Genomic DNA, 20,502 nt, shown 5'->3' with positions numbered 1-20,502 from the left:
TGATCACAACAGCCACCAACCAACCAGCACGTGAAGGAGCATGTAGGGTAGGTGTGAGTCGAAGGAATATATATCCATCATATACTAGACAAGAAAAGGTCAGAGCTAGAACTTAATTAGTAATTAGCCAAGTATGCTTCACACTATAGTCTTGCAGAAGGGTTCAAATTCAATTATTCATCATGTTGATATATATGACGGTCCAAAGAAAGAAGTGATGAATTGTAGTCTTGGTCACCTCACAGGGACCAGCTTCAGTGGGATCAGCCTCAAACGGTGGGCTCATTTTGGATTCATCTGCATCACCAATATTTTGCCATACCCAAAGTCTATCCTTATCTTTTCGATTTAATTACAACATTAATAAATTTAATATCACACATACAATAATAAAGACAATATATTATATTAAAACATGCCACGATCATAGGTCTCTAATAAAGTAATGTTCAATAATATTTATGAGAATTGTCCATTTGGTGTTCTAGATCGAAATACAATTAAAGTTTAAGTTTCTATGGCGACTTTTGAAAACATTAATAACAAAGACTAGCATAAAAAAATTTCATTAACTATTAATGTGTTACCAAGATGAAACTTCAAGTAAAATGACAACATATACAAGGGTTTTACTAGGCTTTGTGAGAGAAATTCGATCTGGGGCCACAAAGCAAGAGCTAACATCCTTCAAAGGAGTAGAAGGAAAAGTATAAAAGTAAAGCCGACGATGAAGATCATAATGATGGGTCGATCTCTAGTGAGACAATCATGAATAAGGGATCTCACACGAAGAACACGGTGTTAATAACTCATAGATGGACAAACTTTTGAAACCTGATTATTGTTTTGTGAGATATGATGACATTAGGGATGAAGAGACATTAATTTATAAGTACGAGGATTTTGTGCTCATTAGTAGAGTGTGAAAATTATTTTTTTTTGTCAATGTTGGTGGAGTGTGACAATTTTAAAAATGTTTGTTGCGAATACAAACATTTCCTTATTCTCAAAAGATTACTTCACTCACGCTACCAATTTTACATTTTTGTATTGTGCTACACACTTTAGTCGCTTTGTTAAATTTATAATCTAAAATACATTTGCATCCGAACTTTAGGCCTCCCTTTTGGTACCATTGGCTAAAATTTTTTCCTATACGTTATAATGTTACTTCACTCGCATTAAGAACATTAGGCATAATGTTATAAACATTAAGGTTTTTTGTTTGTTTGTCGCAGATATGGACATTTTATGTATGTTGTAAGCTTACTTAGAGTGATTCAATTTTGCATGAGGAAGATACTTTGGTGTCATTGGACAAGGCCCTATTGTTACAAATTGAAACATTAGAGTATTTACCAAAATAAAAATTTAAACATTAAAGTTGTTTGACACAACGAACTCTTCTAAGTACAACAATTCCATTTGCGTTATGTTCACCTGGTTTAAGAAATAGTTTAAAAGTGGTGTGTTTGATTGCTATTGATGCACCATAACCATAATATTACCCTCGTTTAGAAATGTTTTGATGGATTGTTAATTTGTGATGGAAAAAATAAGAAGCCAATCATCCATATTGTTCAGTTGAGAAGGAATGATTTTCCAAATACATGATAAATCTAGGGTTGATCATGAGAATCAAATTGAATTGAACTCTGACATGTTCAAAGGTGTATAGAAACTAAACCAAATATTGAGATTCATATTGTTGAGTTGAGAAAGAATAATAATTTTCCAAACACACACTAAATCTACTATTCCAAGGCCAACCAAAAGAATCGAACTAAATTAAACTATGACATATTCAAAGGAGCATGGAAATAAGATATCCAAAGGTGTATAGAAATTAAACTAGATATTGAGAGTCTCCCCCAATAGATAAACACTATTATTGGGCAACATATTTATTACATAGGGCCACAAGAAAAGAAATGGAACCATATGATTATTAGGAATAAAATATACAAAAATGTGATATATGACTCCCTTGAGTAAAAATCAAATATAAAGATCCTACCGCCAAAGTTAGCAAGAATGTTTTGCTAAAATTTGCAACTATGTAAGATATGGACACAACAACCAACCACCAAAGGTAACTACAACAAGCACAAAAGATATTCAAAGATGCATAGAAATTAAATTAGATATTGAGTATCTAATTTAATGGTCTTAATATGAAAACATAATCAACATAATTTAGAAAGGAACCATTACAAGGAACTAGGGGTGAGAATAGGTCAGGCCGGCCTACAAGGACCTACGAGCTGACCTACATAAAGCCTGACCTATTTAATTGAAAGGTTAGACTCAAGCTTTTTTAAAAACCTATTAAATTAAATAGATTAGGCTTAGACTTATTAAAAAACCTTATAAGCCTGATAGGCCGGCCTATATATATATATTTATATTATTTTTTGGGTACCAATATATACTTATATTACTTTTTGGGTACAATTAATTATTTTTTTGAAACTAACAGACTTTGATTACACATTACTACTCCATAACTTTCATTCCTATAATCAAGTAAGACTTTAATTACATTTAAGTGTGAGTCATGTGCCCATTTATATTCCTTATTATTTTTATTGGCTTTCCTTTTTCTTTTTAATGTAAATTATTGGCTTTCCTTTTTCTTTTTAATGTAAAGAAGGCTTTTAAAAAAGCTATCAGGTCAGGTCAGACTTTTAAAAAGGTCAGGCCCGAGACAAAATAAAAGCCTTTGATAGGCTATAGGCCAGGCTCAGGCCTTAACAATTCATCATAGACTAGACTCAAAGCTTTTAAAGCTTGGCCTAACCTAACCTATTCCCACCCCTACAAGGAACTAACTACTAGAGAGAACAACTATTGTCAACACTTTATTAGGCAATTAATTAAAAAAATAATACATGATATAGCATGAAAGCATGTTAGCATAATAAATGTAATATAATGACAATCCAATTAAATAATGTTAAAAATAGATGAATATCAAATTTTATATTTCTTGATTTTGATTCATATTCATTCATGTGAAAACTATCAAAACTACCCATTAAGTTCTCATTTTTTCTTCTAGGAAATTTAAATATCAATACAATCCAATTAAAATATGCTGAAAATAAAAATTAGTAGGGACAACTTTACTCAGCATGAGACTAAATGAGAATAATAGGAAAAAAAAAAAGAGAAACCATTACCTCAATGATAAGGTGGAGGATTGGAGCGAAGACACGATTTTAGTGGCGAAGGTTGTGGTCATTGAGAGTTTCTGTAGGTTTTTTAGAAGTAATGATATTCATACTCTCGGTCATTACTTGCAGGCACTGTTTAAAGGACAACGACACAGAAAACTAGTGATTGTTTTATATTATTTATTCATGTTAGTCATTTTTCTCTTTATAATGAAAACATTTTTATAAAAAATGAATAATTATAAAATATAATATATTTTTCTTAAATTTTGTATATATCTAAATTTTTGTTTCATCCTTATTATAAAATCCAAATTAAAAATATAACTTGATTCTTTTTATAATATCCAATTTATAATTTTTCATGCATTAATTATTTTTTCATAAAAATATCATTCAATAACATTATATCTAAAATAATGTGATAATAGATAAATATAATTCATTAATGTTTACTGGTCTAATTTATAGGGATAATTTTAGAAAAATATATTAATTTAACACAAATTTAATGTTCTTAATTAAATTAACCAAATTTGTTGAGCTTTTTGTTTAAAATTAAAAATAAAATTAAGAAAAAATACTCATAAAAAATATTTTGTAAGAAGTAGATAACTTCTTAAAAGAAACATAAAAACTGCTTGTTTTAAATTAAAAAAAAACTTAGAAAAACACATAAAAAATCATAAAATACTTATTTTATTTAAAAAGTACTTATTAATATTTTTTGGAAACAATTATTTATATAAATAAAAATATTTTGGAAAAACATTTGCAAGGATAACATTTTGGTAAAAAATATTTATATAAATCAAAATAATGTTTTTAGGTAGTAAAAATATAAATTATAATCTCTTTTTTTGGGAATTACAATAAATTAAAAACATCACATCCGTCTAAGACAGAATTATTATATTAGTTTTTATAATGATTATAACTTTTAACATAACTATTTATATAAATTATAATTATATATGACATATATAAATATAGAAATATTAGAATATATATTAATATTGTATATGTTTATAATTTTTAATATTTTTTTTACATACATACACATATCTACTACTAATAAATAATAATAATAATAATTTTAGTTTTTTTTTTCTTGTGAAAATATTAGTCCCTTAATATCAGCTTCTACTTTCTCCGTCACTCATTTCACTCGCCGCCACTCCCCACTCACAATGCAAGCCCTTCACCGTCTCGCATCCTCCACGCACCGCGTGGCCGCGTCGTCGCTCCGTCACGGCAGCCTCCTCTCCCGAACCACTTCCAGAATCCTCTCATTCTCCACCGATTCGCCCGCCGGGGGAGGCTCCTTCGACGCAGCATGGGAGAGCTCCTCCTCGTGGTCGACGGGCCTTGCCGGCGACCACTTCAACGGCCAGTCCCCCTCGGAGGTCCTCTCAAACCTCCAGGACACGGAGGACAGGCTCTTCCAGCTGGAGGCGGAGAACCGCAGAGGGAAAGCCTACTGTGACAGCTGGAGGAGTCGCTTGGAGGAGACGACGGTGCTGCTGAAGCAGGTTCAGGAGCCCGGCGCGCGAGGCTCGTATCTCAAGGATTCCGAGAAGGCAGAGATTTATCGACTGCACAAGAAGAACCCCGAGGTCTACACAGTGGAAAAACTCGCTAGGGATTACAGAATCATGCGGCAGAGGGTTCACGCGATCCTCTGGCTCAAGGAGATCGAGGAGGATGAGGAGAAGAAGCTCGGCCGCCCGCTCGACGATTCCGTCGAGCAATTGCTCGATTCTTGCCCCGAGTGCGTGCGTTGAGATTCATTTGTGTGTGTGTGGATTGTTTGAATTTTGGAATGAATCGATCATGTGTGGTGGTGTGGTTGCATTGCAGGTTTTTTAATTCGCATGATAGGGAGTTTCATGTGGCGTCTCTGCCGTACAAGCCGGACTTCAAGGTCATGCCGGAGGGGTGGGATGGCATTACCAAGGATGTGGATGAGGTGCATTACGAGATCTCCAAGAAGGAGGATGAGATGCTTTACCGAGAGTTTGTCGAGAAGATGAACTTCAACAAAAAGAAAGTAAGTTCCCCTTGGCCATTGATATGTTCAATTTTTTCTGTCAATCATGTGAATGGAAGTGTCAAGAGTGTACATTGTTATATGGATATCTCATGTTCTTTCTGTTGGCCTTGTATGGTCATGGTTTGGGGTAGCGGATTTTCAAACATTGTTAGCACCTGTCCGACAATTTATCTGATTGGAGAACTCTTGGATTCCTGTCCCAGAATTCACAGCAAGAGTTCTTCTCCTATCTTGTCTTCTAAATCAAAACTAAGCTACAAACCAATTGGGTCTTGGTCCAATAGTTGTTTGAATCAAATGGAGGAATGGAAATTTTAGCTGTTATCTGAACATAGAAGAAAAGGGAATATTCTTTATTTGCGGTTTGGTTAGGCCATTAGCTATCAATCTTCCACATTGCTTGTCTTTGTCCACTTTATGCTCTGGAGGGTTCACTTTCCTGCCTGAGGTGGAGCCAGTTTCCCTTTTATTTTGAACATTATAGTAATACACTTGATTCTACCATCTTTGAAGGAAGAAGTAACAAGCTGGTGACTCACGAGTAGATTATATTCCTTTTGCTTTGTGTCAATGCCACAATGAGGGTCTTCTTTTACTTTCCTACTACTGTGATAGTCAGTCAAGTAGTTCTGCAAGGGTAGGCGCCATCTATCTGACGGAAAGGCCTTCGATCATAAAAACCAATCTCCCACTGCCTTTGCAACTGTCTGCAGAATATTATGCAATTAAGTTAGCTCTTCAATAGTAATAAGCCTCAAGCCACACGAAGATGCACATATTCTGTAGAAAGGAGAAACTAATAGTTTCTTACTGTATTGGCCAACACTGGAGATTCATTTCTCGTCCAAGTTTCTTGCATTCCAATTTGGCAGTGTGCATAGCAACCATCTACGAACATCCCTTTGGATGCAGCGTTCCCAAGTCCCAACCACACTGAATGCCCTTAAGAATTCTATCATGAGTTCTGAATTATGCATTAAATGAAGTCACAAACTGTTGTAGAATCTTTGTAGTAAAAAATGATCTCATAGAGCTTTCAACCAAAAGGTAGAAGGTTATGATCTATTATGATTCCAGTGCTTTGTTTTTACTCATGCCACTTTTATTTAATTTATAAAGAAATGATACATGTCAAGTAGAGTGTTGACAGAGACAGGGCAAATTATAAGCAGCTTTATAAGGTTGATTAGAAGCCTAGCAAAAATCCTTGAGTTTAGGTGTCAGCAAATTTCAGTGTGACTCTAGTTATTAAGATCAGAAAATATCCACCTTGCATTACACTGAGTTGACTCGGTGAGTAGTTTTTTTATCAAGCTTGCATTCATGCCATGTGCCATGGGGATCAGCAACACCTGGTGCTGAAATGTTCTTAATCTGAATCATAGCAATATGTTGGGGTTCAGAGAAAATATTACGAAGATGTTATCAACTATTAAGAGCAATGTGTTAGTAAGCAATGTATGGCTTTAGTAGGACCGATATATTCAAAAGAAACACCATTCCAAAATTTTAATGATGTTTCTTGAGAAAGAGAATAATCTGGCCTGTTATGTGTGAGCAAGGACTGTGATAAGATGCTTATTTTTAAGTTGACAGATTTTGTGGCTAATAAGTACGGTTGCATTGGTGTGATTAGTGCAACAGAAATGATGGAACTTAAAGAAATCTTAACAGATAATTTTATTAATTATTTAGCCATTTAGGTAATACATTATTTATGAACTGCCAAGTAAAATATGGTATAAGCAGTGTTTTAGTTTCTTTTATTAGGTGCTGTTTCAGACAAATTTTGCATAAGCACTTGGACAGAGTTTTTCTTGCCGTGGAGGTGGTTATAAGGAGTAATGTGTTATGGACTTCTAAACCATAACCGTTGTATTGCTGCTACTAGTATGAAAGGCAATATGCTGTTTTATGGGTCACAAGGACAAATTTTCCCTGTCAATTATCAGTTAACTTGACTTTCTAAAGGTATCCTATCTTGTGTTTGCTTGTTATCTTGATATACACTTTACCACTGTTAGTGGCAATCAATTTGTCACTGATCTCTTTTCATTTGTTATTGGCATTTATGATCTGATAGTTAATGAAATGGTCATATCACAATATTTCTATATCTGGATGGTTAAGTAATGGAGCATTTCTCTAGCAGGTTACTAGACCCAGTAATGTAAGAGGGATGTTTGTTGAAATGACTGATACTTGTCCTTACACTTTCATTAATATTGCTTGTTAAGAGTGGTTGACTGTATGTAGTCTTCCTCTCTGTATTTGTAGCAGAGTTATTTATTTATTTTCTAATTTAATAAATATGAAAATGTTTTTTTAAGAAAAACTGGTTTTAGAGGAAAAAAACCAGTTCTAAAACTGATTTTCTGAAAAAAGATGGCTTGGTTTTTAAATCCAAACTGGTTTTATGCTTTGGAAAATCCAAACCATGACCATCTCTAGGTAATGGGGAGATTGATGGGGATGTCACGCAGATTGAAGCTAGTGGATGAAGTGGCCAAATGCTTCTGGTGTAATTTGTGATTGTGAAGTGCCTATCAAACTTGAAAGAATAATTTATCAAACAGTTATCAATGATGTTTTATGGTAGTGAATGTTGGGCTGTGAAATTCAAACAGGAACAAAAAATGTGAGATTAAAATGCTAAGGTGGTTGAGTGCACATCTAAGAAAAGATAAGAATTGGATCATAAATCTTTGGAAGCAGTGTTATCAACGGTTCGGCAGATGGCGGAGTATGGCAAAAGGCCAAAAGTCCACCATATAAACAGACCATTGCAGCCTATGTGCTGCTAGAGTGGGCTTCCCTTCACAAATTTCCTATGGTGGTTGGCAAAAAATCTGCCATGCCATTCCACCATGGCGTTGCCATTTACCACTGTTTGGAAGGAAGTAGCACCTACTATGGAGGAGATGATGAAATATTGTTTAAACTCCAAATAGAAGCTCTAGTGAGAGAAATATAAATCTAACAGAAGATAGGTCAACTAAAAATGGCAGATGTAAAAACATTAGGAGAAACCATTATAAGCTGAAATTTCTTTTAATGGTTTTACAATAAATTTGTTTTGTATAGAGTCCAATATCATCAATTAATCCATCTAGCTTGCCTTCTTAGTGAGATAAAAGTTGGTTGCTATTTAGTTTCCTTTTCCACTGCTTTACTTCTCTGTCCAGTGTGCTGCTGATTTTTGCTTGTGGATCTCTTTGAATGATGTGGTTTTGGTTGTGTGCAGATGGCTGGAGAGGTAAAATGCCACAAGTATAGTCGACGACGCCCTTCCGATGGATGGACTTTTACAGTAGAGAAATTGGGATCCAGTGGAAAACGTGGGGGTGGTGGTGGCTGGAAATTTGCAAGCATGCCAGATGGATCAAGCCGACCACTGAATGAGATGGAGAAAATGTATGTGAAGCGAGAGACTCCACGCCGGCGACGCAGGATCCTTCCTTGATTACTTGATTTGTTTTTTTTTTGGGAAGTTTTGATTAGCTGTTAAAATTAGAAATTTTAGCCAATGTATTCAATGGTTGGGATGTGTAGTGTCAATTGTTGTCTCTTTTCTTTTTCTTTTGGGTGAATTGTCGTATATTTTAATAAGCTGACTGGTGTGATGCTTTTAATTCATTCTCCTTTTGGCTTGTGCACGGTGATATGGAGAATGAACATCCTCTTTGTTGTCGAGAAAAAGGTAACCCCTAATATTTAAGAGCATGAAACCTGGAAGATTTACTTAAAGTTGTTGTGCATGTGTTTTGTTGATTGAGAAAATTAGAACTATATGATCTCTCGGATTTGACTTTAGGCATTAATGGTAGTGCAGGCAAGAAGAGGTCTTAGAGTAAAACAAGTTTTGGTGGCTCACACCAGTCACGAGGAATGGATCCTTAAATTATATTCAATTTATTCATCATCTATTTTTATTTGCATAAAAGGCAAGGCTTTATATAATTTTAGAAAAATCTATTTCCTCGTTATATTTATAAGACTCAAATTAAAAGTGATTATTAATCTTTTTTACAGGCTTAATTCTTTATGTCCTTTATTTTAATTATTAATATTTTTAATTAAAAGTCATAATGACAAAAAATTAGAAGAGAGGAGGATTTATAACGATGATAGTTTTAGAAAAAATATAAATTAAAGACATATTTATTGTTATTAATTAAATTTTTTAATCTCAATGAAATAATTAACTTAATCTTATAAATATAGTTATTTTATCATTATCACTTTTCTCTCATTATTATTATTATTATTATTTTTAATATTATTGTTGCTATTATCACTGTCACTTATCATTATATGATTCCTATCATAATGTATATTAAATAGTAGATATGATTAAAATTATATTTTGCTCTCTTATCATATTTTATCGAAACGAGTCCTAAATGATTAAAAAAAATGATTTTTTTTACAGTTTTGTTTAAAAATATGACTTTGTTTTGACACAAAAAGTTATGGACACTATGAAACAATGCATCATCACTGCCAAGTCAACCCCCCACCCCAAATGATTGTGAGAGCCACGTTGTTGAATCTTGATTTCACAGAAAAAAAAAACCCTAATATATAGCATTTCTCTATTTTTATCAGTAAAAAAAAATACAGGGGAAGGATGGACCTTGGCCCAGTTCATGGAGCGAAAACAAAGAAATTGTGGCCCGCCCAGGTTTCCATGATCATTGTTTTCTTTTCTTATGTCCTATTGGTTTGAACAACACACCCATTCGTTGAACTGATGATGTCGTTGTCATCTTCTTAGGAACTCCGAACAACGCAGCGACACGACACGCCGAATGGGTGGCCACGGTGAAGTTACAATCTTCGCCGACACAAACTTGGGCACTCGCATTGCTTTCAATGCCCCTCCTGACATTACAGCTGCATCTCTCAAAAGTACGTCCATAAAAAAACCCTCCTTTTTCTCCTCCTCACTTTATGTTCTTGGTTTATATATTTTCCCCATTTGAAGATTTTGTTGATTCTGTTGTGTTATTTCACTTGCAACCTTTGCCTCCATGTGTTTGCATGTTTTTGGTTCAAATAACACTGTCTCACTTTGTTTTATGTGAATTGTTGCTGTGATGATGACTTTGAGGAGGAGGAGTCTGTCTTATGAGTTATGTATATTGGTTCTACATGTTTATGTTGGGAATGGGGGTGTCTTTTGTAATGGTTTAGATAGATTTGTATCTTGCTAGCATTAATTTGGTTATTCAAATCTTTTTGCACATTTTCAAGCATTTATGGGCATCTATTGTGGAGTTTGTTCAAATGAAATTAATCTCATTTTCCATTTTTACTCGAATCCGTTTGTTCTCTCCACCAACATGGCGTAGTGGTTGTGTTTAAGTAAGTTTGAAGATGAAAGATGAAACCTAGTCGTGCCATTTAATAATTCATTTAAAATGAATTGATGATGGTAGCTCATACATGGCTCTATTTCAGATCATCAGTGAAACCATGGCCATGTTTTAATCAATTTTCAGTATTTTGCTTAAATGTATACCATTTGGATTTGAATGTTAAGATCTTCTCACTCTTAAAGAGTCGAAATGAACACATTACTGTCTTTTTACCCAGCTGAAATTTAATAAAGCTAAAAAGCATTTGACTCCTACAGAGAGAAGTGTATAATTGCCATGGATATAACTTTTGACTCCTTGTCCTGAATTTTATTTTCTTAATCAGATGATAAGACAGCAGTTATTGGCATTTAATAAAAATATACATAACTCTTTCCAGGGAAATTGGTTTTTCCTATGGATGCCAAAAGTGCAGCAAGTTTCTCTATCTTGCTATTGAAAATAAATTGACAACAAAGATAATAACAAATAATTTATGTTTAGCCAATCCTGTTTTTTCTCCCTTTGCTTGGAACTCTTTTGTGAAGGCATGAACGGAGTTTTTGATTGTCAAGGAGAGTGCTTCTCTTTATCCTGTTTCCTTAAATCAAATTATGGAATTCTCTCCTGTGGCTGGGAACTCTATTTTCACTAGACATATTTGCAATTTCTGCTTCTCAGTCTGCGGCTTGCAGAACAGCCTGCTTCTAGTTTGGTTGGCGTTGTATGTATAACATTAGATGTGGGAGATAATGGACTTCAAAGGGCTTCTTCGTCTTTCAATTTTTGGTTGTTTCTTATGATTTGATCTTTTCCTTTTTTTTTTCTTCATAAAGGTGGGGTTTCAAATGCAAAGTTCAAAATTTAGTCTTTGAGTTTGAGTCTTTTCATAAAATGCTTTGCCTCCAATTCAGGTTAGTTTTTCTGTATAATTAATGGTCTGGAACACTGTTGATTCTTGACCATTGTCATATTATCCACAAACTTTAAAAAATGAAAAAACTGGGCAGTGATGAAATTGCAGTTCAACCTGGAGTGTGGTAGGTTATTACATGAAAAATAATTGGTGCAATGATTGTTCTGCAGGAGACTTTGAGAAAGCACACTTCAGTTGTTTACCCGATATAGGAGAGATACAAGTTAAAGGGTTAATGGTAAGTACTTTACTTTCTGTTTAGTATCTATGCATCCTTTTATGAATTTCTGCACCAATGAGTTTTTGCTCAAGTTACTGCACATTCTCCTAGGTGAAGCGAAAATCATGCTTCTACTACCTGCCTGATTCGTTCCCTATACAGTATGCTTTCCCTGCAATCAGAGGAACATGGTTTCTTCATGTGGAAGTGAAGCATTTAAAGCGTTTGTGCATTCCGTGTCCACCTGGTGATGCAGCTGTTCTTTCAAAACATAAGGACTTAAAGACCTGCAATGGTGAGGATAAGGCAAAATGCAACAGTGAGGAAAATAAAATGGAAGGGTTCCAACCCCGTTCATGTTTTGCAGAAGAGCATGAAACTACTAATCATGTTTCAAAGAAGCTGAACAAAAAGAGAATTTCTAATGAAAACCACACGCAGAATGAAGCCACTGGAATGCCAGAAAGATATCCCTGCAGATTTGGAGACAAATCTACTGGCATGGCCAATAAGAGTTCAGATGTAATACTGGAGAATAAAGTTGAAAATCTGGTTGAGTTGCATGCTAACTCAATGCGATGCAGTCTCAGTAAGGTGTCAACACAAGTGATATCTGTCACAGGTATAATCCATAAATATTTTTCAAGTTTCAATGGAATTGACAATTATAGCAGCTCTTCAAACTCAGATGTTACATCTAAAGCTTTTCATGGTGAGATTGAAGTTCTTTCAAACACCAGACAACACAGTTGCTCGAAGAGACAAAGCGATTCCTTGCCACAGTTCACTCCCAAAACACCCCCACATGTCTTGCATGCTTCATTGCACGTTGACTTGGTTCCCAAAAAATCAGGTTGCAAAAGTAGAAAATCAAAAGTTGGGAAACATCTTAAATCAGATGGCAAAAATAGAAAATCAAAAGTTGGGAAACATCTTCAATCAGGGGGGGAAAATAGAAAATCGAAAATTGGGAATCGTCTTCTTGCAGCTTCACGGAGTCTTGGGGTTTCTATCACTAAGCATGATCCTACACTTTCTTTCCGTAGATTTAAGGATAGAAAACTACGGCAGGACAAATCTCAAATGAAGGGTTCAATATTTTCTATCAGTGGCAGTGACGATGACGGATTGGTGTAGAGTAGACTATAAGAAATGTGCAAATATAATGTGATTGAATTGTATTTGATTTATTTTGTGGCCAATGGCTTGCAGATATCAGACTTCTGATTTAGTATTGCCATTGGGGAAATTATAGGCAAAATGTTGAAGTTTATCTTGTAGATCACAAGAAAGCAAACAGATGTGAAATTAACTAGCAGTTTGTCACTATTGAGATTTTTTTGCATAGATGTCAGCAGAGCTAATGTTGTTGGTTCTCCAATGCTTCTCTAAACATTCTGGCTGAAACCATATGGCTAATTTTCGAAGTCTTGTTGCAAAGGAATGAGAAAAGGAGTGGGCTGTGTAGTTCAGTTTTTGTAAGATTGTGAAGCTAATCCTCCATCACACTAGTAGAATTCTTGTCATCTATCAAACATTATATATTAATAATATTACTTGTTTACTTTTTTTTGAAAGGCAATATTTCTTGTTTACTGAATATTATTTGTTTTGAAATGTATACCATAGATAATTTTAGTTTTATATTTCTTTATTTCTAGGGTTTATCTTTACATAATATTAAACTTTGTATAACATGTTAACAGAATAGGTTGATTCAATCTTATCTCATAAATTATTTAGTTTTGGTAAGGTTGGATTCAAGTCTGCAAAATTGCTATCAAAATTTATCTTAGTTTTTTTTAAAAAAGACAAATAAATAGAAACCAAAATTTTCTTTTAAAATTACAAAAAATAAAATAGGAGTACGGTCTTAATAAGAATGTTTAAATTAAAACTCGCCTTGCACCAGTAATTTGCAGCCTGTTTTTGTTTAGGACCTATACGATTTTTTTTACCTATTCTCATCTAATTTTATGATATATATATTTTTTAATGAAACATAATTTTATTTGGATCGTTTTTATAATTATTATAGATTATAGATTTCTCTAATAAGTTAATTTTTATCAAATATGACTAAAAATTGTCTAATTTCATGGAAATTTTTATATTTTTGATTATATGAATTTGTTATTTGTTAATATTAGACTAAAAATATTTATTAAAACATATATTTTACTCATTTCATACTTAATCAGTTAATCATTTTTGGGTATGTTTGAAGCTTAGATTATGTTGGAGAAATCATTTTAGCCTGTTTTTAATTTTTTTTTGTTAGCTAAAAAAAATTACTTGTTTCATAAACAAATTTTTAAAGTAACTTATAACATTTTAAAGTAACTTATAACATTATTTAGTAACTTGTCGTTTTTAAAATGTTAACTTCAAATTTTTAATTTTTTATATTTTATCCGTTGCCAATGTGAGGACCTTATTGATGGATAATTTGTAAGTACCTCTCTCTGTAAGCACTCTTTTAGCCTTGAGGCCTGTCCTGACCCTGGTGAGCCCCCAGAACCTAACTCACCTAATTTTTTTTATCCAGCAAAATAAAATTACATAGTGGTGTGAAAAGGAGGAGGGGACACCAACAAGAACAAAGTTCTTAAGAGGGATCTCATGGTAAATAATAGGCTAAAATATGATTTTGGTGTCATCTGAATTTTTGGCTTCGTATTGGTTCCCTAAGTTTAAAATGTTTCATTTTGGTCTCGTAAATTGTATCCGTAACACAAAAATGGTCCTTCCATCAGTTTTGTTGCACTACTGATGTTAATTTTGGCTGACAGACATGGTAATCTGGTATGGCATTTATCATAGTTTCTCATGTGTCACCAAGTTTACCGAATTAGTATGATAAACTGACAAACGGGTCAACTTGGTCTAACAAAAACGTTTAAGTGGACCGAAAAGAAACTTTTTAAAATTAGGAGACCAAACTGAATTTTTTTTTTAATGAAGGACCAAAATTATGTTTTAGCCTCAATAATACTATCTCTGAACATTTGGTCTTTAATCGAGCTGTCTGATCCATGTAGCCAACCTCACGTAATGGGGCAAGGCTTTGTTGTTGTAATTATTGGTTGTTTTTTCATCATAAGTGTGTGTCTGTCAATTCTGGTGGGGTTTATGGTGGCTGATATAAAGGTGAGAGTTTTGCAGGCTTGTATTTTTACTGGGTCAGTTCCATTTGCAGAGGTTTGTTTCCTCAGTTAAGAGTAGTAAGGAGAAGCCAAAGGAGCTTTCCTCTTGGCTGAAAACCTTTGGGAGACATCTACAACAGAAATCCTTGTATGCCTTGGGTATCTCTTCAGAGTTCCAGTTAGGAGTGGATGATACTTTACATTTTGGCTTAGATGCATATGAAGATACAGAAAAGCCTCGTGGGAAAGCAGTCTTTCATCATAAGGTAAGCGTTTGAATGTATCCTCTTATGCATTTCTAAGTGTTTTTATTCTTGATGGTTTTTAATATTTACTGCAAGTATGCTGTTCTAGAATTTTATGGCAGTCGTGTTGGATGAGGAGCTATCTGTTAAATGGGACATCTTGGAGTTTTCGGAGGCTTTGGATCTTTCTATAGCCAATACATGGTTTAAGAAAAGAGAGGAACATCTTATCATTTACAAAAGTGGAGGAACATGTTCTCAGATAGATTTCTTCCTTATCAGGAAGTCTGATAGGAAGTATTGCTTGAACTGTAAAGTTATCCCGGGAGAGAGCTTGACTACCCAACATAAGTTTTGGTTATGGATGTAAGAATTAGAGATAGGGCAAAGAGAAGAAGTCCTATGATAGCACCAAGGATCAAATGGTGGCACTTGAAGGGTGAGAAACAAGGAATCTTCCAACAAAAGATATGGGAGGGATGGTGTGGACAATCACAAGGAAGTGCAAATGATATGTGGAACAAGACGTCCCAAGAGATTATTAAAGTGGCTAAAGAGACGTTGGGTGAATCTAGAGGTTTTGGACCTAGGGGTAAAGAATCGTGGTGGTGGAATGAAAGTGTTCAGAGCAAAGTTAGAGTAAAAAAGGAGTGTTTCAAGGAGTGGTCTAGGTGTAGAAATTCTGAAACTTGGGATAAGTATAAGATAGCTAGAAATGAAACCAAAAAGGCGGTGAGTGAGGCAAGAGCCCAAGCTTTTGACGGACTATACCAAGCTCTAGGAACCAGGGACGGAGAAAGATCTATATATAGGCTTGCTAAGGGTAGAGAGAGGAAGACTAGAGATTTGGATCAAGTAAAGTGTGTTAAGGATGAAGAAGGCAAAGTCTTAGTGCATGAAAAAGATATCAAGGAAAGGTGGAAGGCGTATTTCCACAACTTATTTAATGATGGATATGGATATGACTCTAGCAGTCTAGACACAAGAGAAGAGGACCGGAACTATAAGTACTATCGTCGGATTCAGAAACAGGAAGTAAAGGAAGCGTTGAAAAGAATGAGTAATGGTAAGGCGGTGGGGCCAGACAACATACCTATTGAAGTGTGGAAAACTCTTGGAGATAGAGGTCTTGAGTGGCTCACCGAACTCTTTAACGAAATTATGAGGTCAAAACGCATGCCGGAGGAATGGAGGAGAAGCACGTTAGTGCCAATCTATAAGAACAAGGGGATATACAAAATTGTGCAAATTATAGGGGAATCAAGCTCATGAGTCATACCATGAAATTATGGGAAGAGTGATCGAACGGAGATTAAGAAAGGAGACTCAAGTTACTGAGAATCAATTTGGTTTCATGCCGGGAAGGTCGACCATGGAAGCGATTTATTTATTACGGCGGGTGATGGAGCAATATCGCATGGACCAACAAGACTTGCACTTGATTTTTATTGACTTGGAGAAAGCGTATGATAGAGTGCCTAGAGAGATTTTGTGGAAAGCTCTAGAGAAGAAAGGGGTTAGGGTTGCATATATTCGAGCTATCCAAGATATGTATGATAGGGTATCGACTAGTGTTAGGACACAGGGTGGAGAGTCAGACGATTTTCCCATCACAATTGGTTTGCATCAAGGGTCAACCCTTAGCCCCTACCTTTTTACCTTAATTCTGGATGTCCTCACGGAACAAATCCAAGAGATAGCGCCGAGATGCATGCTTTTTGCAGATGACATAGTCCTCCTTGGAGAGTCGAGGGAGGAGTTGAATGAGAGGTTGGAAACTTGGAGACGAGCTCTAGAAACACATGGCTTTCGCCTAAGCAGAAGCAAATCGGAGTATATGGAATGTAAGTTCAACAAAAGAAGGAGGGTTTCTAACTCAGAGGTGAAAATAGGAGACCATATTATCCCTCAAGTCACACGGTTTAAATATCTTGGGTCTGTAATACAGGATGATGGAGAAATTGAAGGGGATGTGAATCATCGCATTCAAGCAGGATGGATGAAATGGAGAAAAGCATCGGGGGTGTTATGTGATGCAAAGGTACCGATCAAGCTAAAGGGAAAGTTTTATCGGACTGCGGTAAGACCGGCGATTTTGTACGGAACAGAATGTTGGGCGGTCAAGAGCCAACATGAGAATAAAGTAGGTGTAGCGGAGATGAGGATGTTGCGGTGGATGTGTGGTAAGACTCGACAGGATAAAATTAGAAACGAAGCTATTAGAGAGAGGGTTGGAGTAGCGCCTATTGTAGAGAAGATGGTGGAAAATAGACTTAGGTGGTTTGGGCATGTAGAGAGAAGACCGGTAGACTCTGTAGTGAGGAGAGTAGACCAGATGGAGAGAAGGCAAACAATTCGAGGCAGAGGAAGACCCAAAAAGACTATAAGAGAGGTTATCAAAAAGGATCTCGAACTTAATGATTTGGATAGAAGTATGGTACTTGATAGAACATTATGGCGGAAGTTGATCCATGTAGCCGACCCCACCTAGTGGGATAAGGCGTTGTTGTTGTTGTACTTTTGTTTTGTTGAAGTTACTAAGAATTTGGTTATTATGAATTGCTGTATCTGGGGATGAAGTTTGCATCCCAAAGACGGCTTTTGCTATTATCAGTTGTTTATAAATCACACATTAGCTACCCACCTGGTCATGGAATTTAATCCAAATTACATCAATGATGTTGGTCTTTTTTAGTTTTTACTAATTCAAATTTTTATTGGTGTGGTTGTAGTTTCCAGATCATGATCTAAAAGTGGAGGCAGTTTATCCTGGACATTTTGTTGATACGACTAGTAATTACTGGGACGTACCATTTTCAGTGGCAGTTGATCTTGCTTCTGTGACTACCAGTGACTCTTCCACTGCTTATCATTTGTCTGCGCACTACACTTCGGGGTCACCCAAGCAGTTTGAAAATATTCAAAATCAAAATGATAGAGTGCCACCACCTACTCTACTTCCTGGCTTGGCCTTCAAAAGTGTGTTTTCTTACAGGAAGAAAGTTGATATTTGGAGAAGTGAAGCTAAAAAGTTGAAATTGGTGCAACCATATGACATATTTCTTTCGAATCCTCACGTGTCAGCCTCGGGGATTATTGGTAAATTTTCACCTTGTTTGTACATTTTTTACCAACACATTGTAGAGTCTGGATAAAAAGGATGCTTGGCTATGAACTTTAGATAACTATTCATTTGCCTAGCGAAGAAGGGAGGAAACTGTTAGATATTTTCTTAACATTTCAATTTCATGTTTTTCTCATCATCGGATGGAAAGGAATCGAGAGCCTTTAGGGTGTATGATTTGAGGAAGTTGGTACAAAGAGGGTATAATAATTAGAGTAATAACTAATCAAATACATTGGCACTGGTCACAAGAATCTTTGACATCAAGCGTTTCCATGTTACTTGAAGCTTGAATGCTTTTAGAGTATGCTTACTATTCCTTGAATTCTTTAATGGTAAGGTGCTGCTGCAACCACTGCTTTTGGGGATAATTCGGCAAGAGCACAAGTAGAAGATGGTAGTCCAGGATTTTTTCTCCAGGCTTCTGGAATAAAGTCTTCCTTTCTAGCAGATATATTTGCGTCCGTTTCATTTACAGCCCAACATGGAAACTTCCAAAGGCTTTTTCTAGATCTTACTCGATTTCAGGCCCGGCTAGATTTTCCTTCTGGTTTCAAATTTCTTTCAGCTGCAACTGGTCGAACACATCTTCTCAATTCTCAAAATCCCGCTATTCAGACGATTTTACCCAATGCTACACTATCACTTCAGCAGCAGGTACCTTCGATTCTTTCACAAATTTGCTTGATTTCAGTGTTTTAAAAGTTTTGCTGATTATTAAGCTTCATCATAAAAATACATTTTGGCCCTATTTGCATAAACTAGGAGAAGAAAATAAAACGATAAAATGACTTAAACTTCTCCCATAAGTTAAAATCAACTTATGTAACTCAATTTTTGTAGAAGTTAGATGAGAGAGTTCCTATAAAAGTTAAAGACCATTAGTTGATTTTAACTTGTAGAAGAAGTTGATTTATTTTACCTTGTTTTCTTCTCCTATGAGTTCTTGTGAAGAACTTTATCCAAACAGGACCTTTTGATTTGTAAATAAGTTGCTATAGAGACCTGCTCTTATTTATACATTTTCCTATTGTTTGTTCATAAGTGAAAGTATGTTATGATTATTAGTTATTAAACAGAATTAAATTTCTTTATTCAATCTTGCTATTCTGCCCCTCGTGGCCTTGTCCTCCGTCTTTCTATCTGTGCTCTTCTTATCTTGTGATTCAAATCTTGCACTGCAAAATTGTTCAAGCATTTGGTTCTTAATGCTTGCTATAGCGTTAACCAAAACACCCTTTATGTATATCTTGCAGATTGTCGGTCCCGTCAGTTTTAGAGTTGATTCAGGAATTACAGTTGATCTGAAGAACCCTGATAGGCCTATTCATGCACCGGAACCCGTATTTGCTTTGGAATATGCATTGAAAGTACTTGGTTCAGCAAAAGCAGTGGCATGGTATTTCCCCAAACGCCAAGAGTTTGTGGCAGAACTTCGTTTCTTTGAAACATAAGCGATAGCCCAATAGGCACTATAGAAAATATCTTCTATTCCTTAAATTGCAAAAGCTAGTTGGTAAAAGGTCCATTGATTTTCATGTTGCCCTATGGCTTGTCAATAGATTTGTGTTTTACAATTTCTCTTGTTTTACTACCTCTATTGGAATTGTAGTTACGGAAGGTATCAGAAATGAAAGATAGATGAAAAACAGTTTTAGGATTCATTCATCAAAGTATTACAAAGTTGATTTATTTATAGAAAAATAGAAAATAACTAACTTGAGTAACCAACTAACTTACTCACTTCTAGTAACTAACTAACTGTCATACCTAATTAACTATTCAAATAACTTCTAGTAACCAACTAACTGCCATAACCAACTAACTACTCAAATAGCTTCTTGTAACTAATTCCAATCGTTTAATCGTGATATCCCCTCAAGTTGACGAATAGATGTTAATCATTCCCAACTTGGCAATGAATTTATCAAAAATTGGGTCTGGAAGTGCTTATGTAAAAACATTTGCTAGTTGGTGTTGGCTCTTGACATGAACAAACTTGACTACTTTGGACTGAACATATTCTCGGATGTAATGATGATCAATGTCAATGTGTTTGGATCGTTCATGATGAGCAGGGTTTTAAGCAAGACTTATAGCATATTTATTATCACAAAATAACATCACAGAGGGCACATCAACTTCAAAGTAAAGAAATAACTTGTTTAACCAAACAATTTCACTAGTAACAGAAGACAAGGCACGATATTCAGCTTCATTGGATGATTTTGAAACAGTGGGTTGTTTCTTAGAATGCCAAGA

General features: G+C 35.1%; 3 protein-coding genes across 5 annotated transcripts; all 3 read left to right on the top strand.

Annotated features, from left to right (window-relative positions):
• The first annotated feature begins 4,295 nt into the window (after positions 1-4,295).
• Positions 4,296-8,976, top strand: LOC100797913 (protein GAMETE CELL DEFECTIVE 1, mitochondrial). Of its 2 annotated transcripts, none has more exons than XM_003533655.5 (3): positions 4,296-4,947; positions 5,037-5,226; positions 8,474-8,976. In XM_003533655.5, exons 1-3 carry the CDS (start codon positions 4,367-4,369, stop codon positions 8,690-8,692), a joined length of 990 nt encoding a protein of 329 aa, XP_003533703.1. In that variant the 5' UTR covers positions 4,296-4,366; the 3' UTR covers positions 8,693-8,976. The 2 variants fall into 2 exon arrangements, with proteins under 2 accessions (XP_003533703.1, XP_040861303.1); XM_041005369.1 differs by lacking the exon at positions 8,474-8,976 and adding an exon at positions 7,000-7,178 and having other exon boundaries at positions 4,321-4,947.
• A 651-nt stretch (positions 8,977-9,627) lies between these two features.
• On the top strand, positions 9,628-13,302 carry LOC100805167 (uncharacterized). Of its 2 annotated transcripts, none has more exons than XM_006586889.4 (4): positions 9,628-9,913; positions 10,007-10,140; positions 11,676-11,743; positions 11,888-13,302. In XM_006586889.4, the coding sequence occupies exons 1-4, from the start codon at positions 9,879-9,881 to the stop codon at positions 12,860-12,862; spliced, it is 1,212 nt and encodes a 403-aa protein (XP_006586952.1). In that variant the 5' UTR covers positions 9,628-9,878; the 3' UTR covers positions 12,863-13,302. The 2 variants fall into 2 exon arrangements, with proteins under 2 accessions (XP_006586952.1, XP_006586951.1); XM_006586888.4 differs by having other exon boundaries at positions 9,634-9,913; positions 11,837-13,302.
• Positions 13,303-14,779: 1,477 nt separating this feature from the next.
• On the top strand, positions 14,780-19,902 carry LOC100804638 (protein TRIGALACTOSYLDIACYLGLYCEROL 4, chloroplastic). Its single transcript, XM_041005258.1, has 5 exons — positions 14,780-14,800; positions 14,925-15,137; positions 17,849-18,215; positions 18,581-18,897; positions 19,497-19,902. Exons 1-5 carry the CDS (start codon positions 14,780-14,782, stop codon positions 19,692-19,694), a joined length of 1,116 nt encoding a protein of 371 aa, XP_040861192.1. The 3' UTR covers positions 19,695-19,902.
• The last annotated feature ends 600 nt before the right edge of the window (positions 19,903-20,502 follow it).

The sequence above is a fragment of the Glycine max genome, chromosome 9 (genome assembly GCF_000004515.6).
Source record: "Glycine max cultivar Williams 82 chromosome 9, Glycine_max_v4.0, whole genome shotgun sequence".
Lineage (NCBI taxonomy): Eukaryota > Viridiplantae > Streptophyta > Magnoliopsida > Fabales > Fabaceae > Glycine > Glycine max.
Note: the sequence above shows the minus strand (reverse complement) of the source record. Positions and strands in the feature narration are given on the sequence as shown.

Coding starts and splice junctions, on each gene's coding strand:
- LOC100805167 (XM_006586888.4), top strand. CDS start 9,879: ATGGAGCGAAAACAAAGAAATTGTGGCCCGCCCAG. Junction 9,914..10,006: donor AGAAATTGTGGCCCGCCCAG/GTTTCCATGATC, acceptor TCATCTTCTTAG/GAACTCCGAACAACGCAGCG. Junction 11,744..11,836: donor TACAAGTTAAAGGGTTAATG/GTAAGTACTTTA, acceptor ACATTCTCCTAG/GTGAAGCGAAAATCATGCTT.
- LOC100797913 (XM_003533655.5), top strand. CDS start 4,367: ATGCAAGCCCTTCACCGTCTCGCATCCTCCACGCACCGCGTGGCCGCG. Junction 4,948..5,036: donor TTGCTCGATTCTTGCCCCGA/GTGCGTGCGTTG, acceptor GTTGCATTGCAG/GTTTTTTAATTCGCATGATA. Junction 5,227..8,473: donor TGAACTTCAACAAAAAGAAA/GTAAGTTCCCCT, acceptor GGTTGTGTGCAG/ATGGCTGGAGAGGTAAAATG.
- LOC100804638 (XM_041005258.1), top strand. CDS start 14,780: ATGGGGCAAGGCTTTGTTGTT. Junction 14,801..14,924: donor TGGGGCAAGGCTTTGTTGTT/GTAATTATTGGT, acceptor TTCCATTTGCAG/AGGTTTGTTTCCTCAGTTAA. Junction 15,138..17,848: donor AAGCAGTCTTTCATCATAAG/GTAAGCGTTTGA, acceptor GTGTGGTTGTAG/TTTCCAGATCATGATCTAAA.